This window comes from Anser brachyrhynchus (assembly GCF_964034855.1).
Source record: "Anser brachyrhynchus genome assembly, chromosome: 8".
NCBI lineage: Eukaryota > Metazoa > Chordata > Aves > Anseriformes > Anatidae > Anser > Anser brachyrhynchus.
In genome coordinates this window covers 9,718,712-9,746,193 of record NC_137702.1, presented here as the reverse complement: position 1 = coordinate 9,746,193, position 27,482 = coordinate 9,718,712, and the positions used below count along the sequence as shown (strand labels likewise).

The following is a 27,482-nucleotide window of genomic DNA, read 5'->3' as shown; positions in this document are numbered from 1 at the left end:
ACGAAGGGTGGGCGCAGGACAAAGGGGTGCTGCCGGCAGGGTGGCACAGTGGGTGGGCAGCTGGGGCTGCCCCGTGCTGGGGATGGCAGCCGGCGCAACGTCTCCTCTTCCACACCTGGCACCTTCCCCCTTCGCTGCCCCCCTGGGAAGGCGGATTTCTTCCCCAAGGAGTGCAGGGAAAGCGTTTTCCACCGCGCCAGCTGAAAATGGATTCGCAATCCAATTTTACCCTAGTGCCACTCCAGTGATTTTGATGGAGCCGCTGTCGCTGCGTGCTGGTTGGAGCCAGCGGACGGCTGCCGTGGTTTCATAGAGCAGAGGTTTCTTATCTGTGTCACCTTTGATTACTGTAATTGAAATCCTGCTCTGATCTGATCTGTGCCCGAGCGTTTCTGCTGCCCGTGCGGCTCCCGGCTCGAGCGGCGAGATGACGTTAAATAGATTTTAAAAGCAGGCAGGCTGCGAGGAGCTCTGCTGCCCTCTCACCAGCAGCCACCAGCTGCCTGGTCCCCGGCTCCATCGCTGCCATCCCAGTGGTGCTGCTGGGATCACGGAGGGCTCAGCCACTCTTTTCCCGACATCTATGGAGCCGATGTGCTCCTGCCCCTCCGCTGCCACGCAGGAGAGGATGCTCCTGGTTCTGGTGCCCAGACCATCCCAAAACATCAGACAAAAAGAAAGGAATAAGGCCCAGAAACACGGTGTGCACCGAGGGGCTCGGTCCTCACCCCAGCCCCTGGGCAGCCGCTTCCTCCCCGGCCGCGATCCCTCCCGGCCGGTCATTGTTCGGCGGCACAATGCTGCGGGTCCGAGCGGCCCTTTATCAGCCCCGGCCATGCGGGCTGGGGAGGAAAAGGGTTTCAATCCGAGCCGAGCGATGTTTCCGCCGGCAGACGGTCCCCAGTGCGGGGCCGGCTCCCTCCAGGCTGTGTGTGTGCGTGTGCGCGGTCGCATCCTGCATCCCCGCCGGGGTCCCCTGCTCCTCCGAGATGCCCGCTGCCCTCCCCGCTCCGTCGGTAATTAAATACAGGCTAAAATTAGCTGTGAAGGCAGCACCTCCGGGGTCTTCCACTGCCTGTGGGATGCTACAAGTGGGTCAGCCGGCAGCTGCCCCCCAGCCGGGCGCCCGGGGTGCTCGTGGTACCCGTCCTCTGCTGCACGGCGGGGCTGGTTTCCAGCGGGCAGCATCACTCCCCGGCCCACGGCACGGATCCACACCTCTCGCCCCCGCTGCTGCCCTGCGGGGCCTCCCTGGAGGTTCAGCCACCTCGGAGGCCATCCCGGAGGCTTTCCCTGCTGGGTTCACCCCGCTCGGCTGCGCTCGGGCCGGAGCAGCTGGAGAGGCGAGAGGCTCCTTCTGGGATCGCAAGAGTGCGCATCCTTGTCGTGTTTCTCCCCGTGCCTTGGGGGAGCTGTTATTTTTAGCCGCTCTCCCCATCTCACGTCACTAGCTAGGCTCTTGATCTCTCTCTCTTTTTTTTTTTATCCCTCCCCAGCCTTAATTTGTTTGCTCTGTGCTATCTTCAGGTTAGGGGAGCCAGAACCAGGGATCTTCACAGGAGACCACTCGCCTCTCCTCACCCTCTACCCAGGGAGGTTTGGATGGGTTTTTCCTCTTTTTAACCCTCTCCCCAGCCTGGGGTCCCCCCTCTGACATCCCTGAGGGATGAAACACAGGGAAGGGGCAGCCGAGAGACAAAACAACCTGGATGTGCTCTGGCTGGGGAAAGGCTCATCCCTTTTCTTTTGGCCTCCTTGGGCTGTTTCGTGTCTCCCCGTGGCCGATTTTTCCAAGCCAAGAGCCGGGATGCTCGTGGCCGCATCCCAAAATCCCAACTGCGAGGAAAGTGCCCGGGTGCCATCTGCCCCCTGCCCGGCTCCATCACGCTCCCGGGGATGGCAGGAGATGCCCCGGCGGTATTTATAACTCCAAATCCCTTTTCCTGTTAGTCATGCTCCCGTCCCCTTCCTGGCACGCTCACCGGCCTGTCGCGACGAGGGGACTGACGCGGAGCGGAGACGGAGAGAGCGATGCCGGGGTGGCTGCCGCGACGGGTGTCCTGCGGAGGGACAGCTGGCCCTGTCCCCTGCCAGCCCGCCCTGTCCCCTGCCAGCAGCACGGCCCCCTGGGGAAGGCCTGGGCTTGGAGACCGCCAGGCTGTTCTCCACTAAAACACTGCTCTGAAGGAGCTCATCCCCAAAAGGAGCTGAAATCCGCGTGTTTTCTCCCAAAATCTGCACCGAAGGACAGTGATGCTCCTGTCCCCTCAGCGCTCTGTTTGCTTTCCCTGTCTCCTGCCTCTGCTTTTGACTTTCTTTTTTTTTTTTTTTTGGGGTGGTGGCGTTTTTGTTTTTTTTTTTTTTCACCAGACTTTGCTGCATGGTGAATAAAAGCATCCTGCTGTCTGAGGGCTAACGGCTTGCCGGAGAGATAATAAAGCAAAGGGAGTAAATTAAAGTGCCTATAAATAGCAGCAGGAGAGGAAAAAGGAGATGAAGTCATCTTCCTTCAGCTGAGCCGGTATTTACATCACTGCTTCCCTTCTCCTTCTCTCCCCCTCGCCCAGCTCGGGAAACAGCCCCCGGGGCTCGGGGGCTCTGTGTGCCCCCCGTGCCCCCCCTGCTCCCCGAGATGCCCCCGTGTCCCTGGGGTGCCTTTGGGCACCTGCTGGAGGGCGCAGCGAGGAGGTCTGGACGCAGTCCCTGCTGCTGATACGGGTCCTGATGGGAGCCTCCTGGGGTCACCATCCCAGACACGACCCCGTACCCACCGTCCCCGTACCCCCGTGGTGCCCCGCGCCCCCCGCTCGCACCGGGTACGTCTGTGCCTGAGTCAGCCTGAGGTCACACCGCGGTTTCCTCCGTGTCAGCTCCCGGCTCCTATTCCCGGGCTGTTTGCACACACCCGCCGTGTTATTGCAGGGTATTTATAGCTCCTCGACACGGGGAATTACAGAGCCACCGCTCCACACGCGCACCAAAATAATGTCGGTGCCAGGTCGCGGGGGGCCGGGCCGGGCCGGAGGCGCGCGGACCCTGCCTAATAATAATTCCTCGCGCTTTATATAGAGCGCCTTTCATCCGCAGCTCCCCCGAGTGCTTTGCAGGCATTTAATTAAGCTTCCCGACATCCGAACGTGATGACAGCCGAGTAATCACGTCCTCGCTTCTGGATGCGAAAGGAGCAGCTGGACCCGCCTGGGGGCACGTGGCTGTCCTGGCTGGCACCCCTAGAGGAGATCGGAAGCCCAAAAGGGGATGGGGACCCCAAAATCCTGCCTGCCTCTGCTTGGATTGGGGCGGGTGTGACCAGTGCCACCGCAGGGTCTGGGGATGTCAGTGAGAATGCCACCGTCAGGCAGAGCCTGGGGACGGCCGGGCCACAGCTGCCCGACATCTGGATCGGCGGGGGAAGAGACGCCCCGATCTCGGGGGCGACAGCCATAAATCAGCCGGTGGGACTGAAAGGCTGATTTATGGGGGATATTAGGAGTTGTAATCCTGCCCGGCCCAGCCGCCTCCCCAAGTGCTGCAGGGCGATGACAGGGACCCAGATATATTACAGGGAAGGAGCGCACGGAGGCCGGAGTCCCTGGGGCCAGCGCCGACAGATCTCCGAGTGGGAAGTCTGGAAGCTGCTGCGGCTCCCGGGTGGCTCGGTGTGGGGACAGAGACGTGGTTGGGTCTTGGCTGGGGACGGGATCCCGCAGGGATGGACCTCCACGGTCCTCAGGGTGTGTGGTTTGTGCCACCAGCACCCTTCCTCCCTGCCGTGTCCATCCTTCGGGATGTGCCGCATCCCATCCGGGGGGCACGGTGCTGCACCAGTGCCGGGGGAACGTCCGGGGGCTTGGGACAAGGATGGGACACAAACTGCCACCAAACAGGAGGGGCAGAGCGGAACGAGGCCAGCAGAGGGCTGGGACTTAAACCACCGAAGTAGAAGCAAAGAGCAAACAGATGCTGGAGGCAAACGCTGGTGCCGGTAGGAAAATGAGCTTAATTAGGGAGCGTGGGGTTAAAGGCTGGGAGAAGCTGTGGGCTCGTTGGCACCCTGGGGAAACCACGCTGCCAGCTCCTTGCCCAGGCACAGAGACACGTGCAAGGCACCCGTTGCCATCCCCATCCCATCAGCTGGAGACGGATGCACCACGGAGGGGGCTGTGTTTTGGGGCTGGCCTTGCTTAGGGTGCCATTTTATTCTGCACACTGGAAAAATTAAACGCAAGTCCAAATCGTAAATCCAGATTTGCTTCTGATTCACGATCTCTTGTCACGTTATTGTTGCAGTGCTATATTTTCCTTCCCAAACCGCAGCCAGATCCCATTGAGCTTTGCCTTCCTGAGAGCCCACGGCAGGACGGGACCCCCCGGTGACCGTCCCCGAGCCGTGCCACCAGATCTGCCCCCCGCCACCCCCCCTCCGGCCGCGTGTCCCTTACCGGGGGCTGCCGGCACGTCCGCCGCCTCGCTGGCCACGATGAGGGACTCGAGGATCCTCGCACAGAGCTCGGGGCTCGCCTCGGTGCTGCGGGGACAACAGGGTGGCCGTGAGGGTGCCAGCAGCAAGACATCCCCGGGGGTCCCCGAGCCGACCACCCCAAGGCTCCCCAGTAGATATAAGGAGGTGGCACACAACAAAACTCCTCCCGACCCCAAATTCCCTCCTCAACTGCTGCAAAATGGACGGACGAGGGGGGACGTGGGCGGCTCACCTGGAGGGAGCGGGGCGGAGGAGCAGCTCCCCGAAGAGCTCCCCGAGGAGCCGTGCCGACAGCCGGTTCTTGCGGGAGCCCTGGCAGAGGCGGCCGAGGTGTTGGGCCAGATCCTGCAGCAGCAGCACATGGGGCTGCGGCAGGGCCGGGGGGGCCAGCAGGGCTCGGGCTCGCTGGCCACACTCCTCCAGGCCCGGGGTCTCTGCCGAAGAGGGGAGAAATCAGGTCGGGGGATCTCTGCTCCCCATGGAGCCTTGGTTTGTTTCCATACATCCCTCCCCAAATCCCTGTTTTTTGCACCCCATCCTGTGTGCAGACACATGGGTCTCCCAGCAGAAAAAGCAAGCTGGGAGGTAAAGGATTTGCCAGGAGAAATGTGCGGGGGGGCGTTTTTTGGTGTCACCCTTTTTTTTTGGTGACATGGCACTGTCATTGTCGCCGGGGGGACATGGGATATTGCAAGGTGCAGGGACGTGCCCGTGGGCACCTCGAGCTTCCAGCATCGCTCCTCAGGACCCTGGAGCTGTATCCCGGCAGGTCCAGGACTCTTCTCCCCAGAGATTTGTTTTTTTTGGGGGGTGTTTTTTAAATTATATATATATTTTTTGAAAGCCCCGGTGGTTCTGCCTCTGTTCATCACAGGAGCGAGCAGCCTGGGCTGCAGGGGGAAGGCGCTTCCCTTTGAAGCTGCTTAACGAGGCAACCCAGCTAATTGCTTCCTAATTGCGTTTTTATCCTTGGAAGGGAGGCAGCCTTTGATTTCTCCTCTCCGATGGGGAAGGAGAAGGCAGCGGCCCGGTGCCCCCAGCCCAGGGGGATTTCTGCTGGCAGCGTGTCTGCGCGGGGCAGCGCGGATGGCTGCGTTGTCCCTCCTCTTCCTCACCCAGGGCCCTTGCCGAGGGGATGGCAGGCTCAGCGACCGGGGAGAGCTGGTGTCAAAGGGGAAAATCTGGTTTCAAAGGTGACCGGGGGGAAGGAGAGGGTCTGACCAGGTGGGAGACCTCGTGGCAATGTGTTTTATTCCCGCTGGACAGGCCAGGGACCCCGTCTGCTGCTGGCTGTGAGCCCCAGGTGTGCCACTTCGCCCACAAAAATCAACTAAAGCCACGAACTCGACAGTCCCATCTGTCTGCACGAGAGGCTGAAAAGCTCGCGGGGCCCTAAAGGCGCTTGCAGCACCCTGAGCTGAAAAAGCAAAGAATTTTCCCTGCCCATATAAAGCCAAAAGCTAACCTTAGGGCAGCATCCCCAGGGGATGGGGGCAGGAGCTGGAGGTATTGGGAGCTTTCCTTGCAGGGGCTTCCCAAATCTCCTCCACCCCACAAAACATGGGGAGACCCCGACTGCTTACCTTGAGCCATGTGGAGCAAGTCGGTGCAGACAGCGGGGGGGATGAGAGGGGCTGGCAGCTCCTGGAGGTACCACCTGAGGGCCTCGGCCAGCGTCTGGGCACCGTACAGGTCCATGTCCACGGCCGAGGGGTCTGCAAGAAACCCGTCGGGAGCCCTGAGCCCGCTGCACATCCCGCTGCTTTCCATCCTTCCTCTGGACGTGGGGGGATTTCCCTGCCCGTGCCCTGCTGCCCCGCGCGTGGCAGCTCCCGGTGCCACCACCCTGCCACCGTTCCTGTCCCATCTCCACCGGCTTTGGGGTTGGTGTGCCCGGGGACAGCGTGCCACTGTACGGACAGCGCCTGGCACGTGGGGTGGGGGCTCTGGCATCCTCCAGCGCTCATCCTCCAACACTCATCCTCCCTTCTACTACGACCCCGAAGAAATACGCCCCAAACACAACACCCCAGCGATCCCAAAACACCGTGAATGTACCCAAAATGCCATCGCCTCCCCCAGCCCCAAATCGCAGATGCCCAGCGGGCGGCGAAGATGCTGCGGGGTTGAGCAACGGGGCAAAGCACATGAGGAGGGCTGAGTTCATCCCAAAACAGGGTCAGCACTCGGAGGAACATGTCCCGTTGTCCCTCCGAGCCCCGTGGCCAGCTCGGCATAGGGACGTGACTTCAGCCGCCCGCCGAGGCATTGCCTCATGCGTTTGTCTTGGAGGTCCCAGCCCGGCGGCCCGGGGCAGGGGGGACACACACGTCCCCTTTTGCAAAGATCTCGAGGTTTCAAAATCTGGCTCTGGTCCGAGCTGGAGCCAAAAGCGAAGGTTTTGAAATTTTCCTCACAGGAGAAATCTTGGAGGGGGCGGGGGGGGGGGGGGGGAGGAAATCCCAAGGTATTTGAGACCGATTGAAATGGTTCGTTTATAGAAACTAAATTTCTCTTCTAAGTGAGGTTATTGAGATAAAAGAGCAGGGTTTGCAGTTTTTTAGCGATGGCATTTCAGGTCCCACGTGGCTGGGTACGTTGAGATCTAGGAGCAAGGCGGTGGGTTTGCCAAGGTCTGCACCCCCTGCCGTTCCCCTCTCCACGTTTTTATCACCAAATGCAGCTTTACCAAAATCTGCATTCGGGGAGATGCTCTGTCTCCAAAAGAGCAGCATTTTCCAGCAGAAAATGCCCCGAGCCTCCAACCATTTTGGCTGGCAGTGGGGTTATGATCCCAACACGGTGAAAAACCCCATTTCCTAGGGTCAGGCTGGGAGCACTCTGGCTCCCGTTGGAGGCTGGGTTTGGGCACCCCGAGCTGGGTCTCCCCTTCCAGACCTTGGTGGGCTTTTGGAGGGCTTCTCCCCGAGATGTCCGCACCGTGGCCGGGCAGACAAGGCCCGTGCCCATCTCCCCCTGCTCTGGGACAAGAAATTGTGGCAGTTCCCTTACCGGCAGGACCTCGCTGCCTTCCCTTCGGTGCCCGGCCCTTGGCTGGCTGACGGGAAAGCAAACAGATTGAACAATCCCCGGGGCGAAGCCTTTAACCCAGCGGCTGGAGACGCTACCTCATTTTCAGGAGCAAGCACACGGCTGGCCACAAACCCACCCGAGCCTGACAAAAGGCACCGCGCCGCCAGCGTGGCCGAAGGCGACCCGGGGCAAAGGCAGCGCCGCGGGGCTGGGAGAGGATAAAGAAAAATCTGAAAAAAAGAAATGGAAAAGTGCCCGTGGGAAGGGTTCGCCTGACACGTTCCCATCACCCAGCTGCGCTGCTGGACCCCTCAGCTGGCCATCGATGTCCCAGGAGATGCTCCAGCCCCTGGTTTTGGCTGAAACCCCCCAGAGCATGGCTAAAACCCTGGGATGCCGCCGGATGGGTGCCTGTGGCAGCCCCTGTGGCCGCGTCCCGGTGTCTTTGTGCCCAGGAGGGGCTGGGGGAGCCGCGGGGTGGCTCCTGTCCCCGTACCAAGCTTGGTGCTCAAGGTTTCGCGCGTGGTGATGAGCGAAGAGGACGCCTGCTTCCCCTTAGGCCGGGCAGGAAGGGATGAGCCAAAAATCCTCCTTCACCCGCCCCGGCTCGGTGCAGCCCATGCTCGCCGCGGGGGTTTCGCTGGGGAGCTGTCAGACGGTGCTGGCGCAGACTGGGGAGGGCAGCTGCAGCCTGTTCGGTGCTGGAAGGGGATGCCAACGAGTGCTGGCCCCAGGCAATCAGCCCGGGGCTCCACATGGCCTAATTAGCTCATTTGCATAGGCTCGGAGGCGCGTTCAAAGGGAAGGCGCAGCCGATTTCAAAGCAAGTCTCCAAAACATCCTTGCACCCCGAGAGTGCCGTGATGGGGAGACCGGAGAGGGGTTGCAGCAATTAATTTCAGATGGGGCTGCTCCCCTGAGGTCTCCTCGGTGGGTTGGATAGAAGTGGCCTCTAGTCTGCTGTCCCCAGCCTCCCGGACACGCGGTCACATCCCCCTGCCCCAGCTCCCCTCCTCGGTGCTCCCCGGGGTGCTCCCCGATGGGAGGCAGGGCTGGTGGCCTGGGGAGGGTTAATTAACCCTGAGGCAGGGCTCTGCCCCCCCCCGCTCGGAGGGAGATGATAACCCCTGTAAGAAGCTAATGATGCTGCAGGATGAGTCACGGCTCCCCTGGGGCTCTCCAGACATTTCTGCCCCTTCCTGGAGGTCTCCGTCCCCCGTCCCCCCCCAGCTGCAGGGCAGGGACAGAGGGACCCCATCCGGTGCCACAAAGAAGGAAAACACCCCAAAACCCGTGGCCATGGGTCACCTGGAGCACCCCGGGGAGGGAAAGGGGACCAGGCCCCCAGACCCCACACTGCAGCGTGGGCAGAGCCCCCCCAGGAGCGGGGGGCCGGGGCTGAGTCAGGCGGGGTGGGAGATGCCCGGGCCTCTCCCGGCAGCAGCAGCGAGGGAGGTGTGAGTAAGGCGGCCCCGTGGCGCACACCCAGACTGCGGCATGAGTAGAGGCAGGGGACGCTCCGCCAGGACACGGCAGTGGGGGGATTTTGGGGAACGAGAGATTTGAGCTGGTCCTGGTAAGCAGCCGCTCTGCGCCGTCAGCTGCTGCAGCGTGATGCTGCTGGGTGCGTGGTCCCCGTGGCAGAGGGGCACCCTAAACACCCTGAACACGTCATTAAATTCTACATCTGGAGCCTTCTTCCCACCTGTGTCAGCGCGAGGACCTGCACAACCCCCGGACCTGATCCCATCGGGTGTAGCCTGCCGGACATCCCGCTGCGGGGATTTCCCTGGGGAATTTCCCTGGCTTTGACTCAGCACTGTCGCAATGTCCCTGTGCCAGCCCGGTGGTCGCCCTGTGCCGGGGACTTGGTGGCTGCCCACGCGGTCCCTGCCCCTGCCCCGAGCTCCAGCAGCCCCGTATCTCCCCCCCCAACTGGGTTTCACCCCGCTGTGCACCCCGTCCTGGGGGGCAGCAGAGCTGGGACCCCTCCCAGGGGTGCCTGGAGCCGAAATTGGGAAGGCGTGGGTCCCAGCCCCGCGACGTGAGTCACAGGAGACCACTAATTTACCCTTCCCTCATCCCCACCAAATATAACAGATGAGCTCATGCCTCTGCCCAGCCTCTGACCGCCGCAGGTTTATTTCCAGGTACAAACGCAGAGCAGAGCAGGCAGCGGGGCGCCTCGCCTTGGGGACTAAAGTCACAGTTAATGGCTTGGCCAGGGGAAAACGGAGTGCTTGGAGACCCCAAATCCCTCCTGGTGTCCTAGGGGTGAGGACGGGGGAGCACAGCCGCCCCGCTCGGAGCGCTCCCTCCCCGGGCACCCACGCACGAGGCACCCCGGGGTGCTCCCCGCTCCGACCCGTCGCTTTCTGCCCAGCAGCAGCTCGCAGAGCCCACCGCCCCCCGCTAATCCCCACCGAGCCCTGACCTAATTCCCGGGCACGTGAGCGTGTCTCCAGGCAGACTGCGCCGCGCCGGGGCCGGAGATCAAAGCGGGGAGGACGGCAAGATGGCACGGCACGGCACGGCACGCCTGGAGACAGCGGCTCCAATCCACCTCTGCCCGCTGCGTGTCACCAGGAGGGGACGCGGGACAGGGGCACGTGGGACCCCGAGCAGCACAGGACCCCTCCGTCACCCTGGGAGCAGCTCTGATACAAGCGCCGAGTCCCAAGAGATGTCACCCCCTGTCCCCATCCTGCTCCCGTGGCAGTGGGGCAGCACCCAGCCAAGCTGGGACACCCCGAATTTCAATGTGTTGGAGAAATGGGGCAGCTCCGGGGGTGGGGGACACGTGTCCCCTCCCTGCTGCCTGCCCCCACCCATGTGTTAAAATTCGGGGGGGGTTGAAAACCAACATGCAAACTTTTTTAGCCCTTTCTCCTTTCTCACTTTTCCTCCACGACTGCCAAACCCCGGCGTAAATGGGGCATTCACCAGGAAGCCGACACCCCCGGAGGGACCCCAACGTCTCTCCCACAGACCTGCTTTTCCCCCCAGCCGAGACAGGGTTTTTTTTCCCAGCCTCTGCCAGCCCCATATCCTATTTCTCCCCGTTCCCCAAAATCCAGCTTGGCTTTTGCTACAGGAGGAGAGGAGCTGCTCGTGGGGACAGAGCACGGGGCAAACGTGCCCCTGGCCTCTGCTGCCTCGCGCACGGTCCTGAGCGGCTGTGGGAAGCCGCCCCCCCTTTTTTTTTTAGGGCTATTTTACAGCCCAAACGCTACAAAAACCTGCAGGAGGCTGCGGGGAGGGGGGGAGCAACGTCTGCATCCTGCTGAGCATCACCCCCCAGCTGGGACCTGGCACCCACGGCATGCCCCTGGGGCTGGGGGACCCCCGCGTCTCCCCCCGTGCCGCCGCCGCCTCTCGGGGAGCGCCGGGGGCTCGCCGCAGCCCGTTCCCCCGCCCGGCAGGGACTCTGCAGCGGGGAAGCGATGAAGTCATGGTGCTTAATATAGCGATTTCATCACGGCCCTTCTCCCCAGCAACACGGCTCGGGAGCTGGCGGGGCTGCGGGGCCGTGCCCGGAGCCGTAGTGCCGCCCGCCGGGCGCAGGGTGCCTCGGGGCACCCCGCTTCCAGCAGCGTCCCACCCCCCCCCCCCCCCGTCTCCTCAAAAAGGAGCTTTTCCCCCCCCCCGTTTCCTTCTTCCCCATCGCACCCACGTGCTGCCTGCCCCATTTCTCAAACAGAGACGTGAGAGGTTTGCAAAGTGATTATTTTTTTTTTTTCGCTCTCCCTAAAAAAAGGCAGCTTCTAGGGAAGGGCTCCAGCCAAAAATAATAACCGGCCTTTCCTTTCCTCTGCCACTCCCTCTGCCTTGCAGCCCCCAGGCCCCCGCACCGAGCTGCCCCCGTTACAGGCAGCAGCATCCGGGGCAGGCTCAGGGTGCCCCACGGCGGCCCCGACCCCGCACCGGGTGCCAGCACCCCACAACCCATCCTGACCCCACACCCGTATCCCTCCCAGCAGCACCCCACCGGGGTCAGACGAGCTTGAGGGGGGGCTCACATGCAGGCAGCGCCCTACAGAGCTGTAATTAGGGCCCTAACGAGGTCAGAGCCATAACCCAGCCCTGACACAGCCCCGCTCACGTGGAAGCATCGCCTCCAAGCCAGGCACTCGGGGGACGGGGGGAGGATGCGGCACGGGACTTACCCACCAGCAGAGCCTGCTTCAGCTCAGCATCACCCAGTGCGCCGGGGGCCGATGTGTAGAGCACCTCGCTGTCGAGACCTGAGGAGCAGCCAGGAGATGGGGGCTCAGTCCCTGAACCCCAAATCCCCCCTCCGATGGAAGCAGGCAGGGAGCAACATTGGGGGTTCCCTCGCCCCATGCACCCCAGCTCTGTGGGTACCGGGGTGCGCGGCTCGGCCCTAGCGATGCTCGGGGGTATCGGTGGCAACGGGCAGGGCAGAGCGGTCGCACGTGTGCCCCTCGAGCACCTTGGCTGGCTGTACCTTGCTTTTCCAGCGCCTCGATGAGCCTGGCCACGGTCGTCAGCGCCTGCTCGGGGAGGGTCGGCTGCTCGCTGTGCTCTGCCTGCCCGGGGAGCCCTGCTGTGGAGAGATGGGGAGAGGGGCTTGGAGTGCGTTTCCCCCACTCCTGGTTTGCTGTGTGCATGTATTTCCTTCCACGGCATTCATTTCCTTCCTTCCTTCCTTCCTTCCTTCCTTCCTTCCTTCCTTCCTTCCTTCCTTCCTTCCTTCCTTCCTTCCTTCCTTCCTTCCTTCCTTCCTTCCTTCCTTCCTTCCTTCCTTCCTTCCTTCCTTCCTTCCTTCCTTCCTTCCTTCCTTCCTTCCTTCCTTCCTTCCTTCCTTCCTTCCTTCCTTCCTTCCTTCCTTCCTTCCTTCCTTCCTTCCTTCCTTCCTTCCTTCCTTCCTTCCTTCCCTAATTAAAGGCAATTAGAATGACTTTTTCCACTTGGTGCAAAAAGATTTTGGAGATGTTTGAGCCTGCTTTGGGCAGAAAGGCTTGGTTCTTTGATAACTGCTAGAGGAATGGACTCCTTAGGTGGTACAAGAGCGGCCCCGGCACCCACGGCATCTGGGAAGGCTGGTGTGTCAAGGGCTCCTCCGCCTGTTTCATGTGGCAAGCTGATCTGTTTTGGTGGAATTATGTTTAAAAAAAAATAATAATGGTAAATTCAATAACAACTCTGGGTGACTTTTTCCCACAGAAGCCAGCTGCAGCCCAGCCAGCTCGCTCCCTGCATTCGGTTTTTCCTGCCTGGCCAGAGGGCAGGGAGCTCGCCTGTGAAGCCAATAAATCCAGAACAATTTTAAGGAAGGAAAAAGCAAAAAGAAAAAAAAAAAAAAAAAGGACTTTGGGCAGGAAAGTTAAACGGAGCTGAGAAGAGATGGTGCTGGCCCAGAAATGAGAGCCCTGCAGCAGGGTTTAAAGCAAAGCACGTGGGTGGGAGCCCGTGGAAAACTTTCCCACCACACTGATGGGTTAAGGAAAATGGGGTTTTGGCTTCAAAGCCGGCAGCTTGGGGAACAGGGTGGCAACTGCAGAGAATAACTGCCTGTCCTTCGCTGGAGGTGGCCCTGGGCAGGGACCTGGGTGTCCTGATGGGGTGCTGGAGGGAGGCGACGCTGTGGGACAGCCAGGCCGGGGCAGAGCAGCCACCGAGCTCCTGGGAAGTCCCCGTGCAGCAGTGGCACTCGGCTCCGTCCCAAAGCCATTTTTAGGAAGTCGTTTAATTAAAAAAAGACCATTCCTCCCCGCGGAGCCAGCCCTGGCTCTGGGGCACGGCTTGGAAAGGCAGCATTTCCCTCCCGCCAGCCAAACCCTTCCTCTGGCTGGAGAAAGCCCAGGGCACCGTGGGCAGAGCCCCCGAGCAGCACGAGGGCTCGGGGGGCACTGAAGGTGCACAGGGCAGCATGCAGGTCTTGCAGAAAAATAAGGATTTGAGCCAGCCAAAACAAGCATGAGCCTCAAAACCTCTGCCTGGAGATGGAAACAGCAAGGGAAGATTTAAAAAAAAAAAGAAAGAAGAAGAAAAAAAAAAGTGGTTCTCTTCCCAAAAAAACTTCGGAGGTTTTCGTTATAAGGAATAGCCCTTCAGCTGGGAGATTTTGGTTAAAAATGATGCAAAATGGTACTGCTTGTCTGCCAGCAGGAGGACATGACCCTGGGCAGCCAGCTCCCCCCACAGCAGCACCCACGCACCCAGCGCCCCGCAGGGAAGCCACCCCACGGGGGACACCCATGGCACCGGGCGCAGGGACACGGCCGGAGGGTGCCCGGCAGGTGGCAGCACCCGCTGCCCCCAGACCCTGCTTTTAGTGGGGTTTCCTCTATTAAAAAATGATCTCTGGGCTGGGGGCTCGACCCTGGGGCTGGCTGGTCCCTGTCCTCCGAACCACAGCAGCAAGGGGCCCCGTCAGCCTCGCCGTGTCCCCAAAGCGACCGTCCCAGCCTCCTTGCTGCTGCCCCGAATCATTTTGGGGGCATGGACCCCTTGCCAGCAGGTGCCGCTCCCCCAGCCCCACACCAGCAGTGATTTCTCCTCTGTCACATCCCGGAGGAAGAGAGGATCACGGTTTTGTGCAGGGCTGGTGGGTCGTGTTTTTCTCCCCAGCTGGAAGGGGTTTTCTCGCTTTTTCTTTTTTGCTTGGATACATTATGCAACCGCGGTGCGATCCCAAGCCCAAACGCACTTGGCCACCATATAAATGATGAGGTCAGAGGGGGCTCAGCACCCCCAGCAGAGCACAGGCACCCCGACACCTTGCCAAAAAACACCCCCCCCAGCACCACGCCACATCCCCCACGGAAATAAACCCCCCGCGTGTTGGGGGTCCCCACCAAACCGTGCCAAACGCTCGCATCCGCCCGGGCTCCGTGCCACCCCCGGGGTGTCCCCGTCCCCACACTCACCCCAGGGCTGGCCAGTGGGCACGGGGGTCCCGGCGGGCGGCGGGGGCAAGGGTCGTGGCTTGGCCTTGGCGGCGGTGGCGGCGATGCGCACGGGGCCCAGGTACTCCACGTAGGTGCCGGGGAAGTCTCCGCGCTCCTTGGTGCGCTCGTTGAGGCCGTGCAGCCAGCCCTGGGGGCTGCGCTCGTCCCCGTCCTTGTAGTCGGGGGCAGCCAGCAGCGAGGCCCTGCTGACCGTCAGCACGTCCCCGGGGCTCAGCGCCAGGTCCTCCTCCCGGCCCTTCTGGTACTCGTAGAGCGCCCGGTACTGCAGCCCCTCCGGGGAGGCCATGGCGATGGGAGCGGGTGATGCTGCCCCGATCCCGCTGGGCAGGAAAAGATCCTTCTGCCTCTGAGAGCGTCTCCTCACCCCTCCGGTCCCAAATTCACTGTGAGGCTTGGCGGGGTTTGCTCAAGGGTCGTGGAGGGGAGCAGATGTTGCTGACCCGCGTGCCGGCCCCAAAAAGATGCTGTACCCTTCTCAGCCTGCTCTGTCTCTGCCCTTCATCCTGCCGGGGCTGGGGACCGGCCTCCCCAGGCTCTGTCACAGCAAAACGCAGCACGTCAGCCCCCCGCCACCACCGGGACCCCAGCCAGCGCCGTGTCCCCCACCCCGGGCACCCAGGGCCGGGGGCAGCGGGCGGCCAGGGGAGCCCCGCTGCCAGCAGGGACCGGCCGCTGCGCACCGGGAAAGTGCCGGCAAGTCGGGAAAGTAGGGCGAGGGATGGAGCCCCGCGCTTCTAACACAGGCACCCGGGCTGGGCAGCATCCCCGCAGCCCCGAAGCGGCACGCGGGGGCGAGCGAAAATACAGGGTTTCAGTGGTTTTGGATTTGTTTTATTATATTTATTTTTTAATTTAATTTTTTTTTTAAATATCCCTCGGACAGATGACAGCAGCGAATGGTGTCGCGTGCCCCCCTCCCACCTTCCCCCTCCCCCCAAACCCCGTGTCCAGGATTTTAGTTCGATTTCACCTTTATTTCTTAATTTACGGGTTTGTCGATTTATTTTAAAGCCTTTTAAAACATCCCCCGGAGACAGCACAGCAGGGAATGCCCCCCCCCCCCCCCCCCACCTCTCCTTTTTCTCCCCCTCCCTTCCAACCTCCGATCTCCCCCCGGTCGGGAGATGGATGGGGGCGGCCTGCCGTCCCTCCGTCCCTCCGTCCCTCCGTCCCTCCGTCCTCCTGCCCCCCCCGGCCCCCCCCTGCCCCAGCCTTACCGGGAGCGGAGCGGAGCGGAGCCGGCCCCGGCAGCGGCGGGGCGGTGATGTCAGCCTCGCTCCTCCCGCCCCTGGGCACCGCAGCGCGGCGGGGGCGGGGGGGGGACGGGATGGAAAGGGGGGGGCTGCCTCCTATCTGCACCCCCCGGGAGAGGGGAGGGGGTGCTCGTGGGGTTGGGGTGAGCGGGGGGTGTCACACACACACGCAGAGCTCCGGGTTATGGGGGAGCGGAGGTCCCCCCAGTCCGGTCCACTGAGGGGTGGGGGGTGGGGGGTGAGGTGTTGGGGGTGTGTAGGGGTGATGGGGAGGGGGGATTCAGGTGCCGGCACCCATCCTTGGATGCCCATTCCCAGGACACCCCTCATTTGAGCACCCATCCCGTGGACACCCATCCCCTGGGCACCCATCCCCTGGGCACCCATCCCCATGACACTCATCCCCTGGGCACCCATCCCTATGACACCCATCCCCTGGGCACCCATCCCCTGGGCACCCATCCCCATGACACTCATCCCCTGGGCACCCATCCCTATGACACCCATCCCCTGGGCACCCATCCCCTGGGCACCCATCCCCTGGGCACCCATTCCCTGGGCACCCATCCCCATGACACCCATCCCCTGGGCACCCATCCCCATGACACCCATCCCCATGACACCCATCCCCTGGGCACCCATCCCCTGGGCACCCACCCCCATGACACCCACCCCCATGACACCCATTCCCTGGGCACCCATCCCCATGACACCCATCCCCTCAGCACCCACCCCCATGCCCATCACCACCCCACGGCCACGGCGTGGTTGTTGCATGCAACAAGAGCACCGGGGCTCAGCTCGCTTCCAGCTGGTTTGTCTTCTTGTTTTATATTTATTTATTTTTTAAATCCTCGCTTCTCACGCTGACCTCTCTGAACCGACAGCTGCTCCTTGCCTCTGCTGCAGGTCGGGCGTCCTAAAAACAGCTGGCACCTAAAACGTGGGCTCTGGGGAATGCCCTCTGGCTGGATCCAGGAGCAGTGAGGGGTGGGGGCGAGGGAATTCCCAACCCTAGGGGCTGGGAAAGTGGGGGAAACTGAGGCACAGGGGCCAGGGAGCAGTGCAGGAGATGTACAGCCCCTCCTGATGGGAATTTCAGCAAATTCCCCCCCTCGCCGTGCAGCACACGGCCTGGCCGTGCAGTGCAGCGGCATCCCGGGGGATTTCACTGCAGCTACATTCGCCTGGGCAGCACGGAGCCCCCGCTCCCCAGAGGATGGGCTTCCAGCACGAAAAGGGATTTTTCTGTCCCGGTGCCTCTGGTGCTGGCACTGTGCTGCTGCTGCAGCTGCGGGGATGGTCCCTGCCCTCCCCTTGAGCCCTGCTCCTCGCCTGGGGCTGCCTGGTGGGCACCTCTCCAGCTATTTCTGCCCCTCCTGCTCCTGGACCACCCCTACAGGGCAGGAGTTGGCGCTGAACAGAGACCTCAGCTCACAGGGAGCATCCTACATGGCACCCAGCACCTCCCCCTGTCCCTCCCCGAGCAGGGGATCGGTGATTTCCCCAGATTTCCGGCCAAAACACGTGAGTTTTATTTGTTTTACACTGGTCTGCACTTTGCCTCGGAGCAAGGCATCCTTTCAAAGCTGGGCGCTGAAATATTCCATTTCCAGGAGGTAAAAAAATGTATGTCTCCTTTTTATTTCCACCCTGTTTCAGCAGGAGGGGAGGAAGCGACGTATTCATCACAGATTCACAAAGTTTGGTAACTTCAAGCTGCAAATCCAAAGCCGTGCCCAGCTCATTTTGAAGGTTCATCCCCAACGTGTTGCTGCCCGTCCTCCACCCCCCAAGCGACCCGGGGCCAGCTGGAGAGCTGGATGGGCGCTCCCAGCCCCAAAACGGGGCTCACCTGGCTGGGGATACCCCAAAACCCCATCAAGACCATGCTGTGAGTCCCTCTGCTCTGGTCCCCCGTCTCCGTGGCTTTCCACCCCGTGCTTTCCAGGGAGGGAACCCGAGGCACAGCGGGGTGTCCCCATGCCCAGCTCTGTCCCCATGGGTGGCATCAAGCCCCGCAAGCCCTGCTCAGCACCCGCGGGCTGGGAAGGACACAGGAATGCCACCGGGCTCGTCCTGCCGAGGTCAGGCCAGAAAATCCAGCCCTGGCTCCCCAGTGGGGTTCGGACGGGTGACACGGGGAGCACCCAAACCCCAGAGTATGTGGTTAGGGCAGCGGGGTGCAGCCACAGCACAGCCCTGCAATTTCCCTGGGGCTGGGAATGAGCCTCCTTCAACACAAATATTTATGGGTTCTGCTAAAATTATTTGTGGGGTGGGGGGGTTGTGTGCGACGAGCAGGGGATGGGGTAGTTTTGGGGAGAGGGGCGATATGATGGAGGTCTTCTTTTGCATTTAGGGGCAGCAGGTCCCAGATGGGAGAGGGCAGCAGGGCTGAGGGGCAGCTGCTGTGGGATGGGCTGAGGCTGCAGGCAGCGAGGGGAACGGGTTAGGGCACCCGGATCCGGGTGAGCACCCTGGGAGGGTTTAGGGCTCCCCCACATGCCACGCGTCCCAGAAGGAATGACTCCATCCCGCTGAAATGTACCCTTGTGGGGAGGGACGTGCTGAGCACCCAGTGCCCCTGCTGGGGAGGGGGCTGGCCCCCAGCCCTGTCCCGCAGCCCTGCTGACGGGCGAGGACCCCAAAAGGGTCAGACCTTCAGCATCCCCCTGTGCTCTGCTTTGCTCCCTGCTGCAGCCCCTTCTGGGGAAAACCTCCGTGTTTCAAAGCATCTTTCCAAAGAAAAGCATTATTTTTCGGCAGCCCTTAGGCTACGGCAGGTCTCTGCTGACATCCAGCGCTGGCATCTGCTCTGGTCATCACCATCCTCTCCTGCTGTGTCCCCACCAGCAAAAAGCCACTGCAACAGTGGGAAGCACCCCAAACTTTGTCTTTTCATTTACAGACCGGCTCCGGGGGGCCATATCCCGGTGCCCTCCTCTCCCTGCTTCTGTTTTGGGCTGGGAGACCGCAGATTTTGGGGCTTTCACACATCCCTGCGCCGGGCTCCTCTGGGGGCTCCACCGCCTGCCCCAGACATTGGCAGAAGAGCCCCAGACCCTCGGTGGCCACTTTGGGGTACGATGCTTGGCCATATAAAGCAATTTTGGGGTGTTCTGACCCCAAATCCCCTCCCCACCAGGGAGGGAGCCACCCAGCAGCACCCAGAGGCCGCAGTGATGGGTGCAGGCTGCAGCCTCGCCAGGCGGGGTGGCTTGGGCAGCAGAGGGCAGCAAGCCACCGAGCACCCAAGGGACCTGGTGGCTCCGCCACCCCCAGGGGGTGGCCCCAAAGGGTTGGGCTGCTGCTTGGGCGGCCCCGGGGCCGCTCCCGTTTAAAGGGTGGTGGGGGCAGCAAGGGGGCGGCAGAGCGGTGGCGTTGAGTTGGGGCTGCTGGAGTTGGGGCTGCTGGAGCTGCTCGCTGCAGAGGTAGGTTGGGTGTTTTGGGGGAAAGCACGGCTGGGAGGTGTCCCAGGACTTGGAGGTGCCCGGTGGGGGTTCTCTGTGTGTCCTCCCTACCCCAAAAAACAGCCCCAAGGAAGGGGGGTTGTGCCTGGCGCTGCTGGTAACGTCTCTCTGCTCGGACCCCCCCTGTGCTCTCTCCAGGTGCAAAGATGGGGTGCTTCACGTTCATCAAGGTCATGATGATCCTCTTCAACCTGGCCATATTTGTAAGTGCTCCGGCTGTCCCCACCCCGGGACACCCGCTCTCGGCGGTCCCTCCAGGCTGGGCTGTGGGGCTGGGGAGCACCCTGAGCCTTGGGGCAGTGGGGTCTCTTGCTCCTGTGGTATGCCCAAAGCCCTCGGTGGGGGGGAATGGGGGACAGTGGCTGTTGTATCGACCCCACAAGTCCCTCCCCGTGCCTGGCGGGGTGCTGGGTGCCCCAGGGTCCCACCTGCTGGGCTCCCCCTGTCTGTGAGGGGAGCAGCCCCCCGGTGTGGCAGCGACCTCAGCGTGGGTGTGGGGGTCTCTGGGGCTGGGGGAGAGGCTGAACGTGGTGGATGGCACTGCTGGGGCACGATGGCAGCTTCCCCGGGGGCTGGTGGCCTCCATCCGCCTCCCCTTGCTGCCTCCTGGGGTTGGATTGGGAGCTCGAGGGCACGAAGGGTGGGCTGGGGGGGGGGACAGGACAGCTGAAGCTGCCTGCAAAACACACCTGGCTGAGGAGAATCAAGAAGCTGAGATCCTCCAGAAACCATCACAGAACAATATGGCTGTTGTTTTGCCCCTGCTTTTCCCCAAGCACCCAATTTAACACGTCTCTCTCCTCCCAGCTCGGTGGCGGGGCCCTCCTGGGCGTTGGCATCTGGGTCACGGTGGACGGGCAGTCCTTCCTGAAGATATTCGGGACGCTTTCGTCTAGCGTCCTGCAGGTCGTGAACGTCAGCTACTTCCTCATCGTCATCGGTGCCATCTTGGTGATCATCGGCTTCCTTGGGTGCTACGGCGCCCAGAAGGAGAGCAAATGTCTCCTGATGATGGTAAGGGCGGGCCCGCGCCGAGCCAGGCTTTATCCAGCGGGGTTTCTGGTGGGGGAGGCCTGAGGGACGGGCCTCTCTTTCGGAGGTGTCCTCCTTGGGTGTCCCCGTATCGTGGAGGGCTGGGTGAGCCTTGGAAAAGCAGGGCTGAACCCTGGAGTTCAGCCCCATGCAGATGTGGGGATGGAGGGACCCCAAAATTGTGCTGCTTCTGCCTTGGAGCAGGGCTGGTGGCAACTAGACACGGCTTGAAGCAGGGTGAGGGTCCTGATGGCCCTTGGGGAACAGGTGGGTTTTGGGGGGGCCGTGGATGCTGGCTGTCATTTTAACCTCCCTCCCCTCGCTGCCTCCCAGTTCTTCTCTGTGGTGTTGATCATCTTCATCGCCGAAATCGCCGCTGCCGTGGTGGTTCTGGTCTACACGAGTCTTGTGAGTGGCTTAGCGGGGTCGTGGGCTGGGACATTTTGGGACTCTTCCAATCCCTTTAGGAAAACGGGGGGCCTGGTGTTGCTGCCTGTGGGCTGGAAGGACGGGACACCAAACTCTGGTGCCGGCTCTGTGGGCGGGCAAGGACAGCCTGGCTGGGTGGAGGGGCTGCCCGAGGTGCAGGCAACAAGGCGGGGATCCCATTGCCCCAAAGAAACGAGCATTATCATCCAGGTTTTGCCCACTGCTTGTTTTTGAACACCGTAGTGAGGTACCATCCAAGGCTGGACACTTCTCGTGGTAGGAGCCACGCAGGAGAGGCAGTCCCGAGCGAACCCAAGTGCTTATTATGCACCAGGGAGCTCCCCTGGGGAGGAAGGCCACAATGTCGCCTCGTTGGAGGCAGGAGAAGTCAACCACAGGGCAGGCACCATTCCTGGCTGCCCTGGCCGGGCTGCTTATCGACTGACTCACTGCCGCCAGCGGCCTCGGGGCCAAAATGCTGCGGTTGGTGAGGCTGCCAGGCTGCCTTGGGTCAAAGGGACACGGCGTGACGTGTTCCTGGCCCTGCTTGGCCTGCGTGGCCTCTTCCCCGTGGGTTTGGGAGCGGTACGGGCACTGGGGGCCCTTGACTCCGTGGTGCTCACCAGGACGGTCTCTGATGGCGTTTCTCGGCCTCTCCCCGCAGGCAGAGACGTTTCTGACAGCCGTGGTGACTCCCATCCTGAAGGAGAACTACGGGGCTAATGACGATTTCACACGCATATGGAATGCCACCATGTCGGAGGTGTGCTGAGCCCTGGGCTTCCCCCCGGGTCGGGGTCGGGATGCTCCCAGCACGGGCTTGGTGGTGCCCTTGGGTGGGACAGTGGGGTGGGGATGTGGCCCAAGGTGTGTGTGACTACCTCATGGGTTTCCAGGTGGCTGGGACCCAGAGGTCCTGAGGTGGGGTGAGAGCTGCTGGAGCAAGGTCCTGCCCTAGGAAGCTCCTGGGCTGAGCTGGGTGACCTCCTCCATGGGGCGAGGAGGGTCCAGACCACGTTTCCTCCAGGAGGGAGTGTGCGGTGGGGACATGGGCACAGGGAGACCTGTAGGATGCTCTCACCACCCCTCTCTCTCCCTTAGGTCGGCTGCTGTGGCCTGAATAACTATACAGACTTCGAAAACTCCCCGTGGTATACGCAGCACAAAACCTACCCTCCGCCCTGCTGCGATAACAAGTACCCATGCAACGAATCACTCGCGGCAGCAAGTCATGTCCAGGTATGAACACGCATGCGGCTCCTGCCTTCTGGCAGCACCCAATTTTGGGGTGCATCCTGGCATGGGGAGGGGGACCCAGCCTTTATCCCCAGCCTGAGCTCTGGGCACAGCGATCCCCTGGGTGCTGAGTCCCTGGGGGGCTGCGGTGGCTTTGACTTGTCCCCAGTGGCCTGCTGGGGATGAACAAAGTTCCTTCCATTGCCTGGTCCCAAACTCCCTCATTTCCCCACCCCGTGGAGATGTGGGGCTTTGGCCTGAGGGGTGGCTGAGTTGTCCCCCCCGACCATCTTCGTGACCGTGCAGCTCTGGGCTGGAGCCACGATATTTCTCCTGGGGGAAATGCCCCCTGGCTGGGGGGGTCACAGCTCCATGCCCGTCCTCACCTGCCTGGCTGCTCCCGCAGGGTTGTTTTGACCAGATTTTGGAAGACATCAAGACGAACGCAGACGTGGTGGGCGGCGTGGCAGCCGGCATCGCCGCCTTGGAGGTGAGTGCCCGAGCAGCGGGGTTGGGGTCAGCTGGGGGTGCCGAGGGGCCGGTGTAGCCCCCGTGGGCCACCACCTGCCCCAGGGTGGCTACTGAGCCTTCCTCCCCAGGCTCACCCTCCTCTTCCTCCCCGCGTGTGCCAAGCGTGGGCCGTCACCTGGCTGCCTCTGTGCTTGGGGGGGGGACACCCGCGGGTCTGACTTGCCTCTTGCCCCACAGATCGCGGCCATGGCTGTCTCCATGTACCTGTACTGCCACCTGGACCAGAAGTGACCCCCGGCAGCAGCAGGAAGCCGTGCCCCCCCCCCCCACCGTGTGCCGGGGTGCTCCTGACGGCCGCACCACTCTCTGGGCCTGATGCCGTCCGGTGCACTGTGACCTTAGAGCTGTTTTGATCTACTGAGCTGGGATCTGTAGAATTTATATGTATATTTTTGTACTGATATGGCGTAATGCATCTGTACATAGAGATATTTTTTTTTTTTTTTGAGGCGGGGACTGGGGGGGAAACCACCCGGTCTGTTTTGCTGATGCCAGCAGGAGATATGGCCCAGGCAAAGATCAGGGCTGCTGAGCAGGCAGCGGCCCTGCCCTGACCAACCCTTGCGGTGCCTCCCCGGTGCTGCCACCTCCCTGTCCCCGGCCTTACTTTGCTGACCAGGGACCGGGCTGGGTCCCCGACCGGCGTGGTGGTGGCTGCACCCCCAAACTGGGGTCCCTGTGCTGGTCCCATGGGGTCGCTGCCCCTGGTGTGGTGCAAAGCCCTGTAGGTCCCTGCTGTGATTTCAGTGTGGAAACCCTCTCCCTAATGTAAAGAAAAATACAATTATTTTTTTTTTCGGTCTTGGATGTAAGCTGTTTTCTGCCGTCTTCTTCAATAAATCCGTGTACCCTCAGCCCCTGCTGTGCAGGGGGGGCTGCCCACACCTCGCTTCCCTCCGTGGCTCCTCTGCGCCTTGCCCTGCCCTTTGCTGGAGCCCTTTCTCGCTCCGACCAGCACCTTGCTGGGGAAGCAGGATGGGAGCTGCCGTGGTTTTACCCGTGTCTGTGTCCCAGCCCTGTTCCTGGGGGCTGAGCCCATAGGGGAGGAGGGTTCTGGTGACCCCAAAAGAGGGGCAGCTCTGTCTCTTCCAAGCCAGGGCCCTGCCTGGGGCTGTCGCAGGGAAAGCAAAGCTTTTAAAAACCCAGAGCTGGGTTTTTATTCTGTTTTCGGCTTTCATCCTGTGGGCTTTGACCCCGTCCCCGGGCTGTGCGTGCCATCAACAAGCGCTGCTGTGGGAGCAGGCACGTGGCAGCGGGGCGGGCACGGGACCCGCTCCCCACCCCGGGTGACTCAGCTGGGGAAAGGCTGCCAGAAACCCGCTGCTGCCAGGTGGGTGCTGGTCCCAGCCTCGCCACAAAACAGTGACCTCGGGCGTGACGTCAGGGGGTTTTTATTCCCTGTTTTCCCTTCCCAAAGGTGTGGGAGCCACCCGGACCTTGGCACTGCCCCAGCCCTTCGAGAGGTGCCAGCATCACCCCTCGGCACGGGTTCCTGCGGGCGATGCCGGTGGTTTTGGTGGCTCTGGGGTGGTGCGGTCATGCTGCTTGCAGACCCTGCATTTGAGCTTTGCAGACATCATCCCACAAACAGGAGAGCCCCAGTTTCCCTTCGTTTTATCCCCCCTTTCAGCCATACCCATTTAAATCAGCTTTGCCCATCCTGTGCAGGCACCCACCGGGGTGCTCGGGGTGCCTGTTCCTGAAGGCAGCTTGGGGACCCCATCCCAAGGGTCTGGGCCCCCTAATTTGGGGTTTTCTGGTAGGAGTGCGGCCAGGCCAGCAAACGAGGCTGGGGGCTGACAAAACCCTGGGCGCCTCTTGGTGCCTTTCCCTGCCACATGGAGGGAAACTGAGGCACGGAGCGAAGCCCGGGGGTTGCAAGCCCTGGCACTGCCGTTGCAGGGATGGAGGTGCAGGTCTGACCAAAGGTCTGTCCTGCCCTAGGTCCTGCCCCTAGTTCCTGGAAAATTGTGGGGCAGGGAGGCGTGAGGGATTTCTGCCAGCGTCCCTTGTCCTGCTAGCGTGGGAGCCCTATCACCTCCAGAAGTCCCCGCAGCCCTAGGTTTGCCTGCTTCCATAAATACTCATCAACTCCACCAGCAGCACCGAGCCCCTGCCAGCTGTGACATCAGTGACCGAGGCCAAAACCCCTGTGCACACGTAACAGCGAGCAGAAACTTCCTTATTGCCCTGCTTCGGTGTCCTTGGGCTCGAGGTCCTGCAGCTGGTGGGGTAAACTAAGCGTGCCTGGGCTGCTCCCTGCTTGGGAAGGGGGCCGGAGCTCACCGAGGCTGGGGTTGGGTTATTTTCACCCCCAGGACACCCCGAGGTGCGTGCTGAGCACCCTTCGAAATCCTGGGAGGTTCACGGAGTGCGCTCGCCACCAGCATCACGTGCCCCAGGGCAGGCTGCCAAGGCAAAACCCAGCCTGGCCGTAGGAAAATGAGCTTTCCTCTCCCTCTTTTTAATTGCGTTCGGTGGGGGACGGTGACCGTCGTCAGCAGGCTGAATTGCGGCTGTTACGGTTCCTGCCGATAAAGGGTGTGAATGGCAAACAAAGCGAACCCATCCAGCATCACCCGCACGAGGAGTGCCTGCTACGAGGAAGTTCCCTCCCGCTGCGCCCGAGCAGCTCAGCCGGGACGTCCCTGGAGAGGCGAGGACGGCCTCGAAGGGCACGCGTTCCCTGGGGGAGAAGCGGGGCAGCGCACACTTTCACCTGCCAACCTTCCTCCCCGTCCCCTTCCTCCTCCTCCCCACCCCGAGACACCCACCCGGGGCCAGCCAGGTGCTTTCAGGCAGCTCCGTGCCCTGATTTATTACGGTCGGGCTATCGGAGGCAGTGGTGGTGGTGGATAATTGAAAGGTAGCACGCTGGGGCCGGTATCAAACCCGGCGAGTTAATCGTTAACGCCGCGCTGGGCAGGATACGGCGTAATGATCATCATGGCCACAATCCGGGGCGCCCGGCTGAGGATGAAATTGCTGCTGGGCTTTGTTGTGCGTGGGGACGGGAAGTGGCAGCCCCACTCGGGGACTCCCCATCGCCTGGGGACAGATCCCTGCCGCAGGGACCAAAAAAAAAGCCCCTTCCTGGGAGCAGGTGGGGTCAGGCACCTCCGTTTCGGGGCTCCTGATATAACAGAGGGTGCCAAAAATCGTGGATCTGGGATGCGGGGGGTCGGGTGCAGCACCACTGCCTCCCTCGCAGGGATGGGGACGTGGACGGGGACAGGGCCAGCACGCCCCAGGCGCTGGCATCCCTCCAGCACGGAGATGCCTCCATCCGGGAGGACCAGGACAGGCGTCCCCAAGGACGTCAGGAGGCTGTTTCCCGAATTTCACGGAGCACAGAGGGCCACGGGCAGGGGCAGCCTGGACCGCGATGCCCAGCGTGGGGACTGCACCCTGCCCCGGCACCCGCGGGCACCGCGATCCCCGCTGAACAAACAAAATGCAAAAAGGAAAAAAGCCCCGAGAAATTATGCAAAAATTACCCTTCCCCCCCCCCCCCCAAGCAAGTTCTTGAAAGGTCGGGTTTCATGCCAAGGCTATTTTGCTTTTGTTTAATTATCAGCCAGCTCCCGGGACGCGGAGCAGCCGGGACAGGTTCTCCTTTGTGAGGCTGCACAAAGGCAGCAGGGCTGGGCTGCTGGGGGGGAGGACGGGCGAGACCTGGGAACCGGTGACTTGGGCAGCGGGTGCTGGAGCTGGGGCCGCGGGGGGCCGAGCCGTGGGAGCCGACACGTCGCTGCCTCGCCCCTATAAACGCAGCCTCCCGCACGCCCAGAGGAACCCCCACGGCTCTGCGGGGTTCGCTGGGTCACCGACAGAGCTCCGTGACCCTCCCTGGGGGTGGCAGGAGCTTGGTGCCCAGCCCTGAGCCCCCAAAACGCTGTGGGTTTTGCTGGTCCCACAGACAGGCGGCGGCCTCGTCCTGGAGGAGGTTCCAGCCTCCACCGGTGGCGGATGCAAACTGGGGAGGCGATGTCCCTCTCCGCCGCCCCGCCAAATAACGCCCCGGGGACATGGGGCTGGGGGAAAGCCTTTGCTTAGGGGGCTGCCCCCTCCCCAAAAGCTGCCCCAAAAGGGGTGGGAGGCGACGGGGACGAGGCCCGGCCTCGCCACGGGCGGAACAGGAGGCGGCCGGTGCGCGGAGCTGGTCTGGGCTGGTCCGTGCCGGTGGCTGCTGCCCGCCCGTCCCCGTCCCATTCGGGTCCTGCACCTGCAGCCACCTCCGCTCCCTGCTTCTCCCCAGGGCCGGGCAATCCCCAGCCCCCGTGGGCTCCCTGCCCCACGGGGATGGGAGCCGGGAGGCTCTGGAGGCTCCTGCAGCAGCAACGCCTCGCACCGGGCTGGCCCAGAGGCTGAATTTTCCCATGGCCCTGCTTGGTTTGGCTTCACCCCTGCCTGCACCCAGCCCGCGGGGAGGAGCGAAGGGGAACACAAACGCCACCAGTTGTTGTTTTTCCTGGTTGGGCCCTCCTGTCCTGTCCCGTCCCCCCCCGCTTTTTTGTGTTGTTGCCACCAACAGACTCAGGTTGGCAGCTCAGGCAGCGGCTGGCTCGTGGCAGCAGCCCCCTGTCCCCCCCCGGTGCCTTCCCTGCGCTGTGACCTTGGGCAGGAGGTTGGGTGAAAAAAAAAAAAAAGAAAAAAGCCCCCTTTATCCCAGGATCCCATTTCCTCAGGAAGAAAAACCACCCAAATCCAACGAAGTGACCCAGAATCTTTGCCCCAGGGGCCGGCTGCCCACCGCCCCCCACCCAAAGGCAGGCAGCGAGGGGCACGGAGCTGGGAGCGAGCGGCAGAAGGTGCCAGCAGGGAGCACAGGGGCTCATCGCGCCCAGCGCCAGCCCGTGGTCAGAGTTTGTGCCGGTTATTAAACTGCAGATAGCGATGATAAAGCTCGAGGAGGAAACAGAGAACCCTGGCAGCCGCCAAGGCTCGGAGGACCTCTGCTGGCACCGGCGCTGCAGGGCAGGTTCCTAGATACTGACCCAGAAGACAACCGGCCACCGGAGCCACCAACCCTCCCTGGCCAGGCTGCTCCTTGGGAAACACACACCCCAAGCAGGAT

At 62.2% G+C, this 27,482-nt stretch overlaps 2 protein-coding genes across 3 annotated transcripts in view; one reads left to right on the top strand and one right to left on the bottom strand.

Moving 5' to 3' along the window:
• Positions 1-15,751, bottom strand: part of LOC308198942 (phosphatidylinositol 3-kinase regulatory subunit gamma) — a 63,244-nt gene extending 47,493 nt beyond the window's left edge. The window contains exons 1-7 of one of the 2 annotated variants that reach the window (XM_080602230.1): positions 15,669-15,751; positions 14,410-14,986; positions 11,985-12,080; positions 11,683-11,760; positions 6,067-6,198; positions 4,716-4,917; positions 4,443-4,528 (exon numbers count right to left, since the gene is read on the bottom strand). In XM_080602230.1, coding sequence (XP_080458356.1) covers positions 4,443-4,528; positions 4,716-4,917; positions 6,067-6,198; positions 11,683-11,760; positions 11,985-12,080; positions 14,410-14,737 — 922 coding nt within the window. In that variant the 5' untranslated portion in view covers positions 14,738-14,986; positions 15,669-15,751. Of the gene's footprint in view, positions 1-4,442; positions 4,529-4,715; positions 4,918-6,066; positions 6,199-11,682; positions 11,761-11,984; positions 12,084-14,409; positions 14,987-15,668 lie in introns of both variants that reach the window. The other variant, XM_080602229.1, reaches the window with a different exon arrangement.
• A 3,258-nt stretch (positions 15,752-19,009) lies between these two features.
• TSPAN1 (tetraspanin 1) lies at positions 19,010-23,212 on the top strand. The gene is made up of 8 exons (XM_080602048.1): positions 19,010-19,138; positions 19,316-19,380; positions 19,985-20,191; positions 20,543-20,617; positions 21,303-21,401; positions 21,740-21,877; positions 22,281-22,364; positions 22,583-23,212. Exons 2-8 carry the CDS (start codon positions 19,324-19,326, stop codon positions 22,634-22,636), a joined length of 714 nt encoding a protein of 237 aa, XP_080458174.1. The 5' UTR covers positions 19,010-19,138; positions 19,316-19,323; the 3' UTR covers positions 22,637-23,212.
• Positions 23,213-27,482: the final 4,270 nt, after the last annotated feature.